Here is an 18911-nt window from a genome sequence, read left to right on the forward strand (position 1 = left end):
AGTCACAACGGTTGCATTTTCAAGCGAGCGGCCAGCGTTTTCCAAAGCGTGGGTTTGAGGATTAAGTCACTTGCAAAGTAAAACTGTCGCCTACCTAATATTGGCACCCAAGAAATGTCCTTATTGGTGCCAATTTAGTTTCTCTGCATGGCCAGAGTGAAAATGTTTGAATGTTTTACTTGTATTTATTTACAACCCCAAATCAGAAAACGTTGGGACAGTATGAAAACACCACTAAAAAAAGGAAGTAGTGATTTCTAAATTTACTTTGGCTTGCATTTTATTGCAGACAACATGAAATTGGGACAGAAGCATTTTAGGCCTAGTAATCAGGTAAACTGGTTAAATAATGATGTGATTTGTAACAGGGGATGCCAACAGATGATTGCAAATATGATTTGGTACAAAAGCAGCATCCAAAAATGGTCTAGTCCTTTACGAGCAAAGGCGGGCAGAGGATCTCCAGTACGCCTACAAATACAATGTTTAAAAACAATGTTCAGAGAAAGATAGAAAGACATTTGGATATTTTACCTTAACCCCCATCAAACCCTTCTTTCCCTCCTTTCAAACAGACGATACGGTGGCCAGTGATTAGCACAATGACTGTAAAAAATATGGACGACGCGACAGCCCTTTTTCCCATTGAACGCCTTGAGGGCAAAACGCCTGCTTGACGGGCACAAACTGTCGCAAAAGACTGCTGAAATTGGAGCCAGACATGCGCAGAAGGACTGTCTGATGGAGCCAGAGGAGGAGCCGCGAAAATGAGCGGAGTCGAGCTTCCAATCAAACGCTTTATGTAAAATCAACTACGCCCCCCGAACTTCTCAGCATGCGTTTGCTGTCATATCAACACAAATGGATGTAATAACGTTAACAAATATGAGGGTTTTATATATTCAATCGCGCCAGCTCCAGGCCGCAACACATAACTTACTCGCGGCGTCGCGGGCTGATTCCGGCTCGCATGCGGCAGCGCCTGCTCGCTCGGCCGCCGCATCTGGCTCGATTGACTCGGGCTGGAATTGGGTAGTGAGTCCAGGCATCCGGAGCAGGTCCAGCAGAGGTAACGTTAGTCAGTCTGAGCTCTAAGAGATAAGTCTCCGGCAGGCGAGAATCTAGCCGGAACTGTGTTTTGCTATCTGGGTGGTTAGGCGTGTATCAGCAAACTAATAAAGCCCGAAAAAAGCCCTGACCTTAGCGAATAAACAGTGTTCCACCAGGATCATGTATGTCAGAAACTATAGTTTACTGCTGAACTCATTTTGTCATGGTAAAATAACACAGAAATCGAATAATAACATTTCAGTCTACTTCAGTCTCCTGCCGAAGCACAGACGCCGCGCTTTGAGAAACTGTCAATCACAGCTGTCAAACACGATGACACGCCCAGCATTAAATTACTGCTAAAAACAAACTGTTCACAAAAATGAAGATCTGCACCTATTTCAGCACAATAACCAGTGCCTTAATCGACCAGAACTATCTTTCGGGACATTTTATTGCAAGTGTAATATTTTTTTTTTATTTGGGCTCAAGTCTCCTTCATTAACACGGAGGAGGCGGGCTTTATGACTTGTACTGCAGCCAGCCCCCAGGGGGCGATCTAACGGCCGAAACCTTCACTCAAACGTAGGCTTGCGGCACACTTGGATTAGCACTGTTGCCTCACAGCAAGAATGCCTCTGGTTTAATTCCAGCCTGATCTCACGAGGAAACGCAAGTATTTTACGTTTTGCCAGTTTAGTGGCTAAATTGTACGAATTCGTACGAGTTCTGTAGTTCGAAAATGTACGATTTTAAAAAGGAGGCGTGGCACCTAACCCCACCCCTAACCCTAACTGTCATTGGGCGATAAGCAAATTGTAGTAAATTGTATGAATTAGATCGTACGGATTCATACGAATTAGCCATTAAATCAAAAAGTTACGAATTGCCGTGAGATTGTGTTGTTTAATTCCCTTCTAAACCAGGCGGCATTTCTGTTTTGCTTGTTCTCCCTGTGCTCATTTGGGTTTTCCCAGGGTCCTCCGGTTTCCTCCCACAGTCCAAACAACAAGCACCCTAAACAATTGATCACAAAATTTTCATAGTCAAGCTCTAAGTGAATACACCTCTTTTCAGCCATCCATATCCGACACTTAGCTACAAATAAGCAAGGGGGGAGTTATCGAGATCTACCTAAGCTCAAACTCCCCTCTCGCCCTGCAACGGGAGGGAGCCCAGGGCTCGAGGATCTCATAAGGTCAGGGCTTTATACCGGGATGGCATTCCAAACAAGCTTTATTATCAATCATCAGCCAAGTGTGAACTCTTGAAATTGTTTTTATTTATTTTTTGCTCCAGTTGGAAAAAAGGAATTTATTTTTATTACTTTTGTGTCTTTATTTTTTATTAGAAAAATGTTTAGACTTACAACAGATTAATCAATCTTATATATTGTGTTATACCACATCTTGACCAGACACACGTCCTCTTTTTTACTGTGCTGCATACTTTAAGGAACATGCTGACAAGTGGAAAAAGCAGAATAAGTGTGGGGGCCTTTGTTTAATACAAAGTCTAGACATGTCACAAGTTGTCATGATGCTTGTAGAAGTTGTGAAATATATTAAAGATGCAGGTAATTGTTCAGTTCTGGTATGCAGAGAAGGGTTGCAGAAAGAGGAAGTATGTCTGGGGGTACAAGAGCCAAAAGGATTCAGAATGACTGATGAGTGACGTTACACCAAACTCCACCTGTTTATCAGTTGTGTATATATGCTGGAGTCAGGAAATGTATGTAGTTGCGAACCTCTTGAATGTAATTCTTGTATTGCATTGGGGTAATGTAACCCAGACCGCTGTCATCTAATTATTCATTTGTAGCTAATAAATTACTAATATTTTTGGCATTAAAGAAAACCCACTCGACGCCTTTTCTTATTGAACACGCATGGAATTGGCAAGAAATTCCAACACTCCTTAACCTCTTACTGTTCTCACTGCCCAAGCATAGAATAACAAAAAAAAAAAAAAAAACACTTGTGTCATGCCATCAGAACTGAACCAAACCGAAAACAGTGTTAAAAAACGGAGGTAAAAAAACGTAGGCTAACTGTATTGTTGCATTCCTACATCATTTATTCATTCATTTCCATTTCAGCTTAGTCCCTTCATTCATCAGGGGTTGCCACAGCGGAATGAACCACCAACTTATCCAGCATATGTTTTACATAGCAGATGCCCTTCCAGCCGCAACCCAGTACTGGAAAAAAAAAACCACGCACTCTTGCACACACACTCACATACACTACTGCCAATTTAGCTTATTCAATTCACCTATAGCACATGCCTTTAGACTGTGGGGGAAACAGGAGCACCCGGAGGAAACCCATGCCAAGACGATGGAGAACATGCAAACTCCACACAGTAATGTCAACTGACCCAGCCGGGACTTGAACCAGCGACCTTCTTGCTGTGAGGCGATTGTGCTTACCACTGCACCACCGTGCTGCCCACTTTTACTTACTTTTTTAAACTGCAATCACTATTGACGCAGTGAGAAATATTAACTTTTCATTTGTGACGAAAGTATCTAAATGCTAAAACATTCATAACAATAGTGCCAATTGGTGTCATCTAAAAATATTTTACATTCATTTTTATACCCCTCATCCTCATTAACCTTTTGCATAACGCCTGCATTAGCCGCAGCTCTTCTCTCCAAGATTAATCTGTAGCAGCCGTACAAATCTCAACCCTCAAAGACAAGTTTAAATGACATCACCCTTGAAAGCACTCAACGCGCCGCATTCCTCTAATGGTTATAAACCTGTCTGAATGTGGGATTCGGAGGTGTGAATGTTCGGATCCATTTAGGAGGGCAATTAATGTCACCGCAGATTCAGTGCTAATGCTAAATGCTAATGAGCCACGTTGCCTTTGTTGAGGCGAATTAACTTGTGTAGCAATTTGTGCGGGTAAACAAAGAGCTGTGTGCTGAATTTCCTTTAGCTCAATTTAAACAAACAAGGTTTAGAGAGTTGTATGTGCTTTATCATTTAATATGGAGCTACGGAGACACTAATGGACAACCAACCATTAGTACAAGTCCTGTAATGGCACAAAAGAAAACATCATATGCATTTCTGCAATTGTTTTACCTTTACTGCGAAGTCATCAGTGAGAGGACTTTATCTTTTATACTAATCTAGGTAGTTAACTGTTTTCCAATATAGTGTAAAATACCAATGCACTTGGGATACATCCAGCATCAGCAGGACCATCAGAGGAGTACTATAGGTTAAATTATAGCTGCTACTGGAATAGCTTGTGCGCCTGTGCCTGCATGTGTAGAATAAAATAATTAGAGTTGGTCAAAGATTAATCACATCCAAAATTAAAGTTCGCTTCGACAACATATGCATTCATGGGCGGCACGGTGGCTCAGTGGATAGCAAGTGGATCGCCTCACAGCAAGAAGGTCACTGCTTCAAGTCCAAGCTGGGCCAGTTGGCATTTCTGTCTTCTCTGTTCTCTCTGTGTTGGCGTGGGTTTCCTGTAGGTGGACAGAGTGCACACGACGTGTCTGAAGAGCGAGGAATGATCCGGGTGTGTGAAGGGTGCATGCCGCCCCGTGCAGATACTTTCCAAGGGACATGTGCAGGATGTGCAGGGTGGCGGTTGTCGCCAACTTAAGAGAGAGGGGTGGGGGGGTTGTTCTCCCACAACTCCACACAGAAAAGCCAAATGACCCAGCAGAGGCTCGAACCAGCGACCTTCTTGCTGTGAGGCGACAGCACTACCTACTGCGCCACTGCATTGCCATTCTTTTTAAATGTCCGGGTAAATAAAAAAATAAAATTCCTCTTTGTACACAATATATTTTAATTTGGCAAACATTTGAAAAATTTTGGGACAGTAAACATGTCACGCTAAATAATTAAAATGAATCATTGACTTCTGCCGTCTTCATTTATTTCAAAAACACTGATTTTTTTCACAATTTAAAACGACATCTTTGGAGATCTTTTCGCTGGAGATACTGCTGTCCTAAAAAAAAAAAAAAAAACCTAAATAAAAAAAATCTTAGATATAGCAGAAAATTTTGGCTCTAAAACCGTCACTTTTTCCAAACCGCGGTATACATTAAACACGGTTATCGTCGCATGCCTAACCATGACAAGAGTCAGCTATTTAAAGCATTGTTGTTTTAAGTGGAAGGTTTCGGGTTGAGGGGAATTTCCATTAAAAATTGCAGATGACATGGTATTTTACAGTCTACAAATATTATGTTGCAAGTCAGAAAACAACGTAATTTTCAGAGAAAATGCACTCAATATTTTTGCAGCGATTTCAATATTTTGTTTGACCAAAGACACCTCCCTTCCATAAGCCAACTCTGCTCTGATTGGTCAGCTGCAAGTCTGTTTTCATTGGTCTTTCTGTGGCCATGTCCAGACTAATATGTTTCACATATCCAAATTGTTCTCTCCATTTTAGCCTTCCGTGCACACTTAATGTTTCATTCATTCATTCATTTTCTTGTCAGCTTAGTCCCTTTATTAATCTGGGGTCGCCACAGCGGGATGAACCGCCAACTTATCCAACAAGTTTTAACGCAGCGGATGCCCTTCCAGCCGCAACCCATCTCTGGGAAAACACTGAATGATGACTTTAGGCAAAAAAATACAAAATAATAATAATAATAATAAATAAATATATATATATATATATATATATATATATATATATATATATATATATATATATATATATATATATATATATATATATATATATATATATATCTTTTTGAGATTGTGAAGAAAATATAACGTCAAACTTGCATAGGGATCAGAGATGGCAATAGTACACAAATCCTTTACTTAAGTAGAAGTGCAGATACTCATGTTTAAAATGACTCATGTTTAAAAGTTGAAAAACTGACTACACTTCTGTACTAAAGTAAAAGTCCATGTAAAAAAAAGTAAAAGTTATCAAAAAAAGTTGGGGTCCATGAACTGGAAACTCCCCAGATCTTAATCCCATTGAGAACTTGTGGTCAATCCTCAAGAGGCGGATGAACTATCAAAATCCCACTAATTCTGACAAACTCCAAGAACTGATTATGAAAGAATAGATTGCTATCAGTCAGGATTTGGCCCAGAAGTTGATTGAGAGCATGTCCAGTCGAATTGCAAAGATCCTGAAAAAGAAGGGCCAACACTGCAAATACTGACTCTTTGCATAAATGTCATGTAATTGTTGACAAAAGCCTTTGAAACGTATGAGGTGCTTCTAATTATATTTTAGTACATCATAGAAACAACTGAAACAAAGACCTAAAAGCAGTTTAGCAGCAAACTTTGTGAAAACTAATATGCGTGTCATTCTCAAAACTTTTGGCCACGACTGTACACACAATAATCCACAATAAACATAATGTTCTGATCCATCTGCGACACTGGATGGAGATATGAAAGACAAAGGATGTCTGTACTCTGTAGGCGTATATAATTGAGCGTTACACATGAATACTATATTAATGCATGCATAGGTGATCTGATATCTGATAAGCCAAGCTTGCAGAGATGATCAAATGTGTGACGGCACCGAGAACACACTGTGAAGCACATGTCCTTTTCTCACAGACATCAGTGGGAGGCTTGTGATTTGATTAGATGTAGTACACTGAGAAAAAAAATGTTTGCTAAATTGTGGCAAACCATTTATATGGGCTGGTTTTAAACTAATTAAGTGAAGTTTATTTATAAACTAATTTCGAGAGGATCACATGCTTATGATTTATATCGTATTTGCTAATCACTATCTTCCAATCACATGAGCCCTAAGCTACTGTAAATAACCAGTTTTCAGCTCATTTTATCTTCGTTTGGAAGAAACCCTCCCCTATTCTCCTCCTTTACCTCTGATCGGGCGGCACGGCGGCCCAGTGGTTAACACTGTGAGCCCCACAGCAAGAACACTGCCAGCCCTGGTCCCACCAGGCCGGTGGGCGTTTCTATGAGGAGTTTGGATGTTCTCCCCATGTCAGCATGGGTTTTCCCCGGGTTCTCCGGTTTCCTCCCACCATCCAAAGACATTCAACATACATAACAATCAAGCATTCTCTAACCCATTTTGTTTCCTTAGCTACCGCAGCCGGGGAGTTCTGAGATCCACCGAGCTCGGGCTCCCCTCTCGCTCTGCCAATGGGAGGAAGCCCGGGCTCGAGGATCCCTTAGATCATCAGCTAAGTGTGAACTCTTGAAATGTAGTAATGTTCAACTTCATTTGTCTGTTTAAATTCAGCCCACATAAATTGTTTGCAACCATTTATCTTTGACAAAATGTAATAAATTTTTTTTCAGTGTATTCACATTAACTCATAGCATCACTTAGACCTGTCAAAGTCAGTTCCAAAAGGGCCGCAGCTCTGCACAGTTTAGTTCCAACCCTAATTAAACACACCTGATCAAACTAATTTTTAGTCCTTCAGGCTTGTTTGAAACCTACAGGTAAGTGTGTAGGAGCAGGGTTGGAACTAAACTGTGCAGGGCTTCGGCCCTCTAGGAATTGAGTTTGACACCCCTGACTTAGACTAAACTCAATCCTTTTATTCATTTTTCTTCGGCTTAGTCCCTTTATTCATCTGGGGTTACCACAGGAGAATGAACCGCTAACTTATCCAGCATATGTTTTACACAGTGGATCCCCTTCCAGTTGCAACCCAGTACAGGGAAACATCCACACACTCTCATTCACACTCATACACTATAGATAATATCGCTTTGGACTATGGGGGAAACCAGAGCACCCGGAGGAGACCCACGCTAACATTGGGAGAACATGCAAATTCCACATAGAAATGCCAACTGACCCAGCCGGGACTTGAACCAATGATCTTCTTGCTGTGACAGTGCTAAGCACTAGTGATGGGTCGTTCATGAACGATTCGTTCATTTTGAACGAATCTTCAAAATGACTCGGGAACTACAAGTCCTCTCAGGGAGTGATTCGTTCATCCGCGCGTGCGCACATTTGTGCAGGTATTGTTAATTTCAAGTCTTCATCACATTGGCAGAAGCCAATCATATGCGTTTAGAGCCGGAAAAAGAATTGATCACCTCTCGAGTCCTCTATCGGGTCTGAGTCACTTGTTCATCACGAGCCAATCATATGTGTTTAGAGCCGGAAAAAGAATTGATCCGTTCATCTCTCGAGTCCTCGGGTTTGAGTCATTCTCTCACGTGATGAACAAACGGTCATGGCCCTATCGGCTCAGACTGTGCATTGATTAAGATTAAGGGCCCTATCATACATCCGGCGCAGTGTGGCGCAAGGCGTGGCGCAGTAGTCTTTTGGTAGTTTCAGCTTGGCGCAAGAGTGGTTTTGAGGCGTTGCGCTACGCTGTTTAAATAGCAAATGCTTTAGCGCTCATTTGTGCGCCCATAGGCGTTCTGGTCTAAAAAGAAAGGCGTTCTGAGGCTGACCGCTGGCGCGTTGCTATTTTGAGAAACTATAATAGATTTTTCATTAGACCAAAACTAACCCGGTCTAAAGTCCGGCGCAGAGTTGTGCCTCGCTTACACACTGCTTAATATACACAAGAGAGCAATAGACAAATATCATTACATATGAAATATGTAAATATTAAGGATATATAGGATATAATAAGAATAGATATAGAATATAAATATAAAGGATTAAAATATTACAAAACATTATTTTCTAGCCTACATAAATATGAAAAATCACTGCTTTATGTCTTCTTCATCTCTTTTCAGGCTTTTTCAGTTCATTCATAACAATTTGCTTTTGTATAATGTTATTATTATTAGCAGCATTATTTATTATATCCATATTTATATTTGTTTTATTAAAAACAAGCTTAGATTTACCCACCTGTCGGGTTTAAGACCATATGGGGCATGGCAGGTGTATTTGGAAATAACTCAGTATTTTGACCACACTTGGTTATTATTGTTCATTTATTCGTTTGCTGGAAATAAGAACTGAATTTAGAAATAGTTTTGAAACGAATATTTAAGGTTAACAAACGAAATTAATTATTTATAGGCTAATTGATGTCTGTGCGTAAAGGTTTCCCTATCCAAGAGCGAAAGTGAAAGTGATCCATTATCTCTCATTCTCATGCAGTAGATGCTCTGTTTAACAGTTTTCTGTTAAAAAAAACTGTTAACTGTTTGCTTGTGAAATGCTCATTTTTTCCACTAAGACTTACTTTGCGTCCTGTAAATAGCAAAAGCGCTCTTGGCGCAACGCAGCTGGCTTTTAAAGGTGATGGGAGATGAGACTCTAATTGGTTTATTCTCAAAACACACCTATAACTCATTAAGAAAAACTCAACCCACGGCGCAAAGCGCATTTTCCCGTCCGTAAATTAGCAAAATGCGTTCTGACACGCCCTGAAAGCGTTTGCGCCCTGTGTTTTGCGCTCTGCGCATGGACCGTCAAAATAGAGCCCAATATGTGACTGTCAGTGTAACGTGAATGAACCCCTGACATTTGAAGACATGAAGAGGTGAGCTGAGCAAAGAGACAACAATACCATCAGACAAAAGAGCAGGTGAACACTGAATTATTATTTTCTCCTTCTTATATTCTATTTATGACTTATTTGTCGTGCAATCAACCTTTTGGGCTAGTTGTGGATGTGTTTGGAAGCAATTCGTAACATTTTAATAACATTTTGGCAAATTGAACCAAATGAACGAAATGACTCGAAAAAAGATTTGTTCATCTTGATGAACGAGACTCAAAGATCCGAGTCAGTAAAATGATCCGAACTTCCCATCACTACTAAGCACTGAGCCATCACGCCACCAAACAATTTCATATTAGTCAACAATATTTCTGAAATTAATAAAACAAAAATGTAAAATATATATAAATTTACAAACATTTACGCATTTAATTAAAGAGACTCAGTGATTGGCTAAAAATCTGTGCGCAGATTCCTTGTGGGCGTCTAACCTTTACAGCTAACCACTGAGCCACCATGTCACCTAAATCCTTTTACACTGCATATTAATATCTTCTCTCACCGTTAGTTTGCTATGAGTTAAGTAAAAGAAAGCCCCGCCCCCTACTCAATATTCCTGAGGCTTCGGTTTCAGCCCCGCCCCCAACCAATATTCCAGTTCAACATCAACATACTGAAATAAGTCTCACCAATTTCTTCACGCTGACTTTAAAGGGCCACGAACCCTGAACCACGAACCTAAGTGGTGGATTTACATGTGTTGTTCGCTGGCAAAGCCCAGAAGGCGCTATAAATATTGAGTGTTGGTAGTTTGTGAGAGGATGAGCAAGTTCTTTTTCACATGTCCTCTGAATAATGCTCAAGGATTGTGTCCGCAGGCACTGAGCTTCATCCCACCTGCTTGGCTGCTTCAAGTGATGTGTTTTATAAAAAGACTCAGCTAAAAAAGTCGACAGCGAACAAACCTTGATGTTTAAAAACACACACAACAGCTCATGCCGGTTCATAATCTACAATCTGATGCACACACTGTAAAGACATGAATCTTGAGGGGCTTTAAACAAAATTGATGCGATCATTAAAAAATAATGTGCATATTCCATGTGCATCTGGATTTATTATGAAATGTTGAGAACATTTCACTAGTAAGATCATGAGGTAGATGAAGAGTTGCAAAAATGTCTCTCTATTATCTGAAATATTCTTCTAACATTAGCATTTTTTCAGTTTTTGTTTGGTTATTTCACTTTAAAGGCTATGAAATGAACTGAAAAGTGAAATCACTCAACATACACACATGAAGACCTCGGAGAAATGCTCATTTTAATATACAATCAATATACAATGCAACACTTTCTACATTCGCATTTGTACACAGCACCTTATAACCTGTATATATATCTGTACATACAGCTCAACATCCAGATCTCTGGACTAACGGCATCTCTGTTCAATTCATTCATTCATTTTCTTGTCGGCTTAGTCCCTTTATTAATCCGGGGTCGCCACAGTGGAATGAACCGCCAACTTATCCAGCAAGTTTTTACGCAGCGGATGCCCTTCCAGCCGCAACCCATCTCTAGGAAACATCCACACACACATTCACACACACACTCATACACTACGGACAATTTAGCCTACCCAATTCACCTGTACTGCATGTCTTTGGACTGTGGGGGAAACCGGAGCACCCGGAGGAAACCCACGCGAAGGCAGGGAGAACATGCAAACTCCACACAGAAACGGGAACTGAGCCGAGGTTCAAACCAGCGACCTCCTTGCTGTGATGCGACAGCAGTACCTACTGCACCACTGCCTCGCCCTATCTCTGTTTAATGTTTATCATCTTTTTGTCATATTTAATTTGGGTTGTCACTTTACGTACACTGGAAGCTTCTGTAGCCAAAACAGTAATAAATCAGCAATAAAACTGCTTCCGATTCTGATTTTTATTGTAAAGTGTTTCTGTTTATTTTACACAGTGAGGTAAAAACATATTGAGGTAAAGTTGGTTTTATAGTCACACATTCACACTTTTTCCTTAATAATATAATATCAGAAAGGTATTTATTTGCTAATTATAAATAGCGAAATCCTATTAGCAGCAACAATGAATAAATGCAACACTGTTCACAGTCAAACAAATAGTGCTGATGTTGTTAAAAATCATACTTGCATATGATTTTAAACTCAATAGTCAAAGTACCATATACAGTAGTGCAGGGGTTCCCAAACTTTTCAGCCCACGACCCCCAAAATGACAATGCCAGTGACTCCCCAATATTCTCTGAGGTGCTGGTTATGAATACAGAAACCTTGTATGCAATGACACACACACACCAATAGACCCAAGTCTATTCTTTGTTTGTTTTTTTATGTATGTCAGTGCTGTAAATGGGCTAGACAGTTTATCCTGGCGTTATAAAATCAATCTGCTGCATCTGAAAGTATTGCTGTGCCTTTAGTATAATGTAATTACCAGAGAAGTCGCAATCCAATAGAACTAGTAACTATAAGCTACTATAGTAACTATATAGTTTATAGTAACTATAAACGACAATTTTTTTCTCTTTAGTAGGTTATTGATACAATACAGTAAGTCTTAAGGTTTAATAAAAATTAATTGATTTTTGAAAATCACCAGGCGACCCCCCTTTATTGTCCCACGACCCCTCGGGAGGTCCCGACCTCCACTTTGAGAACCTCTGATATAGAGAGCATGTCACAAGTTGAAAAACTAATGTCAATGTGCATAAATAAACCAACACTAAGCTTGAATCCAGACTTTTATCAACAACACGAAGATGCCAGGTGTATTATATTACGACATGATTAGAATCAGCTGGGCGGTAAGTGAAGTAACAGGTAGCCAACCAATACCACAACATCACGATTAAGCCCAAAAGCAGCAGTCATATATTAAATCTCTCCCTCACAGAACGGCAAAAGTACAAACATGACCGCGTGCTCGTCAAACTTACATGCGCGTTCTTGTTCATGCACTGAAGATCAATCATGCACCTTTAGTCCTACCACTCGATGAGCTTGAGGTGTCCACACGCGCTGAGACGCTGTCGAGTTTCTTCTCCATTGTGAATGTGTGCTGTGAGTGTTGTTTCCAGGTTTGTGTCCGTGTGGAGCGCACTTTACAGCGGCAGACTGAGAGTGACTGTTGCGCTTCAGCGTTCTGCAACTTCAGCTGATGCTGCGCTGATGATGCGGTCGATGCGCGTCACCGCTCTTTTGGGCGCGCGCGCTCTCGCTCTCACATTTTTAATGGAAAAGATTCTTGTATCGTTTGTTTGTTTATTTTAAATAATAAATTCTGCTAAATTATCAGCTGTTAAATAAAATACTATATATAATAATTAAACATAAATATAATACTGCCAATTCAAATTATTGATATAGTATAAATAGTTTGAATTATTATTATTATTATTATTATTATTATTATTATTATTATTATTATTATTATTATTATTATTATTATTGTTATTATCATTATATATTTTACATTTTGAACATATTATTTTAAATACGTTTATTTAAAAAAAAATACGTTTAAACTAACGAGTAATATATAGTGATTTGTACACTTTCACTACAGCTATTACTAATACAATATACATATTATATGTAATTACAAATATAACATAACACCCATTAATATTATTAATAATAATAATAATAATTATTATTATTATTATTATTATTATTATTATTATCATTATCATTTTATTAGAGGTACTGATAATAAATTAATTAATTAATTAATTAATTAATTAATTAATTAATTTATTTATTTATTTATTTATTTATTTATTTATTTATTTATTCATTCATTCATTCATTTTTTATCATAATGGTTATTTTATTATCATTATTATTATTAAATTAATTGATAATAATATTTATGCATTTAATATTATCATTTTATTAGTAGTATTTACAATAATATTAAAATATTTATTTATTTATTCATTAATAATCATATTTATTATTTATTATCATTATTATTGTTATTATTAATATTAGCATTTTATTAGTAGTACTGATAATAATTCTATTTATTTGTTTAGTGTATTATTTTAGAATCATAGTTATTATTTTTTATTATAATTATTATTAAATGAATTTATAATAATTTATTTATAATAATTTATTTATTATGATTATTTATTTTTATTATAATTTTATTTATTATATTAATTTATAATCATAATTATTATTTATTTGTTTGTTTGTTTGTTATAATTATTATTATTATTATTATTATTATTATTATTATTATTATTATTATTGATATTATTGTTTATTTATGTATGTATTTATTACATTAATTAATAATCATAATTATTGTATTATTAATTTGTTTGTTTATTGTTATTATTATTACTATTGATGTTATTGTTAATTTATTTATGTATTTATTACATTAATTTATAGTCATAATTATTCTTTCATTTATTTATTTATTTATTTATTTGTCTGGCTGTTTGTTTATTATTAATATTACTATTAATGTATATTAAAAGCTTTCTTCTTCAAAATGTAATGTATTACTTGGCATTTCATTGTTTAAATTATTTTTCAATGTGGCGATTTCTAAGTGAACATCTTTGTTATTTTCCTTTATCACTTTTCCTACAGTAGATTTAACAACCTTTTCCAGCAAAATCCAGCCAATAAGACTTGACCAACATATTACTTATGACTCATTCAGCATTACATAGATTTCTGTCTAACACCTGCGCTGACACTTCTCACACATCCACTGGAAATCACATTTAAACTCGCTCATTAAAAGTAAAAGCAAAAAGAGAAAATAAAACTCAGAAAAATTCAATCAAATTCAAGCAGTAGTTTTGAAGTATCCAGATACAGTACTTTCTGCGGTGACTATTAAATAATTATTATTATTAATAATATTGAGAATACTAATTTTAATTGTCTATTATATAAATTAATAATACTATTACCAATATTAATAATAATAATATTTTTTTGCTTGTTATTGCTGTTATTAGTACTAATAATTTTATAATAATAATTTATCATATAAATTAATATTAATAATAATAATAATAATAATATTAATGATAATAATAATTGTTATTATTAATATTATTATTATTATTATTTGTTTGTTTGCTTGCTTTGTATAATTATTATTATTATTATTGTTGCTGTTGTTAATAATAATTATTATTATTACTATAAGAATCTTTTATTTTTATTTGTTTGTTATTATTATTATTATTAGTATTACTACTACTATTGATAATAATTTTATACTTATTTGATTGTTATTATAATAATAAATGATAATATTAATAATAATAACAATATTTTTTTATTTATTTTTGCTTGTTTGTATTATCATTATTATTTTTATTATTGATAATAATAATAATAATAATAATAATAATAATAATAATAATTAATTCATAATGTTAATTTATAATAATAAAAATAATATGTATTTATTTATTTGTTATTATTATTGTTGTTATTATTGTTGTTGTTGATAATAATTATTTATCTATTCATTATTTTAATTTTTATTTATAATAATAATAATATAAATATTAATTATTATAATTATTGTAACTATAATAATACTTTATTTTTAATTTGTTTGTTAATATAATTATTATTATTATTATTACATAATGTATTCATTATAATTATTTATAATAATTTATTTAATACATTAATTTATAATAGTAATTTAAAATATTAATAATAATAATAATTTTTTTCAATTATTTATTTATTTGTTTGCTTGTTATTATTATTATTATTATTATTATTATTATTATTATTATTATTATTATTATTATTATTAGCATTATTATTATTATTATTTTTAAAATGTACCTAACAAAATTTATGTTAAACATTAAACATTGTAATTTATTAAATAGAATATAAATTTATAGTATTCATTTATAATAGTATAACACCTTTTTTCACACCCACTCATTAAAAGCAACTGCAAAAGAGAGAATAAAACTCTCTAAAATAAAAAATTCAAGCAGTGGTTTTCAAGAATACAGTACTTCCTGCACCGACTGTACAGTAGTTATATTGTACCCTCCAGCAGGAACTCATAGACTGCACTGTATTTCTGATCTGACATCCACTGTAACCTGATCGTCTGCATTATACTCCAGTTTCAGACTTGTTTCTGGGATCTGCCAGTAATAAAAACTCACACTTCCACGCTCAGGCTTCATATGCTTGTTTGATGGAGATGGAAAAAAATATAAATATATATATAAAAAAGACTGCATAATTCAGCAGATGGGACTTGACATTTCTGACAGCTTTCCCAATGACACTTAAATGGAGCTCTGCAATACAGCTAATGCTGCTCAAGATGTTATGCTGCATTATTTTATAATCCCTTAAAGATATTAAATGATCATGACTAAACATTACAGGTTTTAATGACTTAACTAAATGTATAAAATGTGACTAAAGATTAAAGTTTGGTATTTTGGACCCATAAAACACAAATTAATGTTTGTTTAAATTATATATAAAAAAATAAATAAATAAAAAACACAAAACAATACAAGAGCAGATAGTTTAAAATGTTTAAAACCTAAAATATGTAAAATATTATTTGTACAAGATATGCTATACTAGTATTCAGCTTAATGTGTAATGTAAAGTAGGGTAATTAGGTTATAATATATATATATATATATATATATATATATATATATATATATATATATATATATATATATATATATATATATATATATATATATATATATATATATATATTTTATATATATATATATATATATATATATATATATATATATATATATATATATATATATATATATATATATATATATATATATATATATATATATATATAATAACCTAATTACCCTACTTTACATTACACATTAAGCTGAATACTATATATATATATATATATATATATATATATATATATATATATATATATATATATATATATATATATATATATATATATATATATATATACACATACATATATACATACACACATACATATATATATATATATATATATATATATATATATATATATATATATATATATATATATATATATATATATATATATATGTGTGTATGTGTGTATATATATATATATATATATATATATATATATATATATATATATATATATATATATATATATGTATATATATATATATATATACATACACACACACACACACACACACACACACACACACACACACATATATATATATATATATATATATATATATATATATATATATATATATATATATATATATATATATATATATATATATATATATATATATATATATATATATATATATACATATACATATATATATATGGCTTATATGAAAGGCAAAGGCTTCTAGGTTATGCTTATTTTACCAAAATAAAATATGATTATGCCTTAATTATATAATCAGAACAGTAAAGTCTGACTTTGTTTAGACCAGGCATGTCCAATCTTGGTCCTGGAGGGCCGGTGTCTTGCAAAATTTAGTTCCAACCCCAATCAGACACACCTGGGCTAGCTAATCAAGCTCCTACAAGGCTTTCTAGAAACATCCTTGCAGGTGTGTTGAAGCAAGTTGGAGCTGAAATATGTAGTACACCGCCCCTCCAGGAACAACTTTGGACACCCCTGGCTTAGACAAAAGTCTTGTCACCAAACAGAAGTAATGTCCAGTATAGAATATAAACTCATGAGTCATGCTGCAGTGGAAACAGAATGTATATTGTGTCTGACTCCATCATGAGCTTGGAGGACTGCATCCATACATCTCTGACATGACTCAAATCACTGATTAATAAAGTCATCTGGAATGGCAAAGAAAGCGTTCCTGCAGGACTCCCAGAGCTCATCAAGATCCTTTGGATTCATCTTCAATGCCTCCTCCATAATCTTACCCCAGGCATGCTCAATAATGTTCATGTCTGGTGACTGGGCTGGCCAATCCTGGAGCACCTTGACCTTCTTTGCTTTCAGGAGCTTTGATGTGGAGGCTGAAGTATGAGAAAGAGCGCTATCCTGCTGGAGAATTTGCCCTCTCCTGTTGTTTGTAATGTATTGGGCAGCACAAATATCTTGATACCTCAGGCTGTTGATGTTGCTGTCCACTCTGCAGATCTCTCGCACACCCCCATACTGAATGTAACCCCAAACCATGATTTTTCCTTCACCAAACTTGACTGATTTCTGTGAGAATGTTGTGTCCATTTGGGTTCCAGTAGGTCTTCTGCAGTATTTGTGATAATTCATCAGATAAATGTACCTTCTTCCACTTTTCCAAATGATCAATTAGAAATCCACACACACACACACCTGGCCATAGAACAGCTTAGAAGCCAATTGTCTTTTTACATTTTGAACCTTAACAAATAAGTGGCACATATGCAAGCTGTTGTAATTCCTACGTTTACCTGATTTGGATGTGGATACCCTCAAATTAAAGCTGACAGTCTGAACTTAAAGCACATCTTGTTGGTTCTTGTTTGTAGTGTATATACAGTTGAAGTCAGAATTATTAGCCCCCCTGAATTATTAGCGCCCCTGTTTATTTTTTTCACCAATTTCTGTTTAATGGAGGGAAGATTGTATCAGCACATTTCTAATCATGATAGTTTTAAAAACTTATTTCTAATAACGAATTTATTTTATCTTTTTATGATGACAGTAAATAATATTTTACTTGATATACTTCAAGACACTTCTATACAGCTTAAAGTGACATTTAAAGGCCTAACTAGGTTAATAAGGTGAACTAGGCAGGTTAGGGTAATTAGGCAAGTTATTATATAACAGTGGTTTGTTCTGTAGACTATCAAAAAAAAAAAAAATTACTTAAAGGGGCTAAAAATTTTGTCCCAACAATGTTTTTTTTTTTTTTTTTAAATAAATAACTGCTTTTATTCTAGCCGAAATAAAACAAATAAGACTTTCTCCAGAAGAAAAAATATTATCAGATATACTGTGAAAATTTCCTTGCTCTGTTAAAAATAATTTGGGAAATATTTAAAAATATAAAATAAAATCAAAAGGGGGCTAATAATTCTGACTTCAACTGTAAATATATATATATAATTATATATTATTATATATAATAATAATTATTCACCCCCCAATTTTTCTTCTTTTTTAAATATTTCCCAAATAATGTTTAACAGAGCAAGGAAATTAGAGAAAGTTTAATCTGTTTTATTGTAGCTAGAATAAAAGCAGTTATTAGTTTTAAAATAATTAAAAAATTATAAAAAAAAATTCATGGAGGGCTATTAATTCTGACTTCAACTGTATGTATATATATATATATATATATATATATATATATATATATATATATATATATATATA

At 34.3% G+C, this 18911-nt stretch overlaps 1 protein-coding gene across 3 annotated transcripts in view; it reads right to left on the reverse strand.

Annotated features, from left to right (window-relative positions):
- The window catches only part of kcnip4a (potassium voltage-gated channel interacting protein 4a), a 314740-nt gene extending 302080 nt beyond the window's left edge, over positions 1 to 12660 (reverse strand). For 2 of the 3 annotated variants that reach the window (XM_068222788.2, XM_068222785.2), the window contains exon 1: positions 12515 to 12660. In XM_068222788.2, coding sequence (XP_068078889.1) covers positions 12515 to 12584 — 70 coding nt within the window. In that variant the 5' untranslated portion in view covers positions 12585 to 12660. The remainder of the gene's footprint in view (positions 1 to 12514) is intronic. The other variant, XM_068222786.2, reaches the window with a different exon arrangement.
- Between the last annotated feature and the right edge of the window lie 6251 nt (positions 12661 to 18911).

This window comes from Danio rerio, chromosome 7 (assembly GCF_049306965.1).
Source record: "Danio rerio strain Tuebingen ecotype United States chromosome 7, GRCz12tu, whole genome shotgun sequence".
In the NCBI taxonomy this organism is placed as follows: Eukaryota; Metazoa; Chordata; class Actinopteri; order Cypriniformes; family Danionidae; genus Danio; species Danio rerio.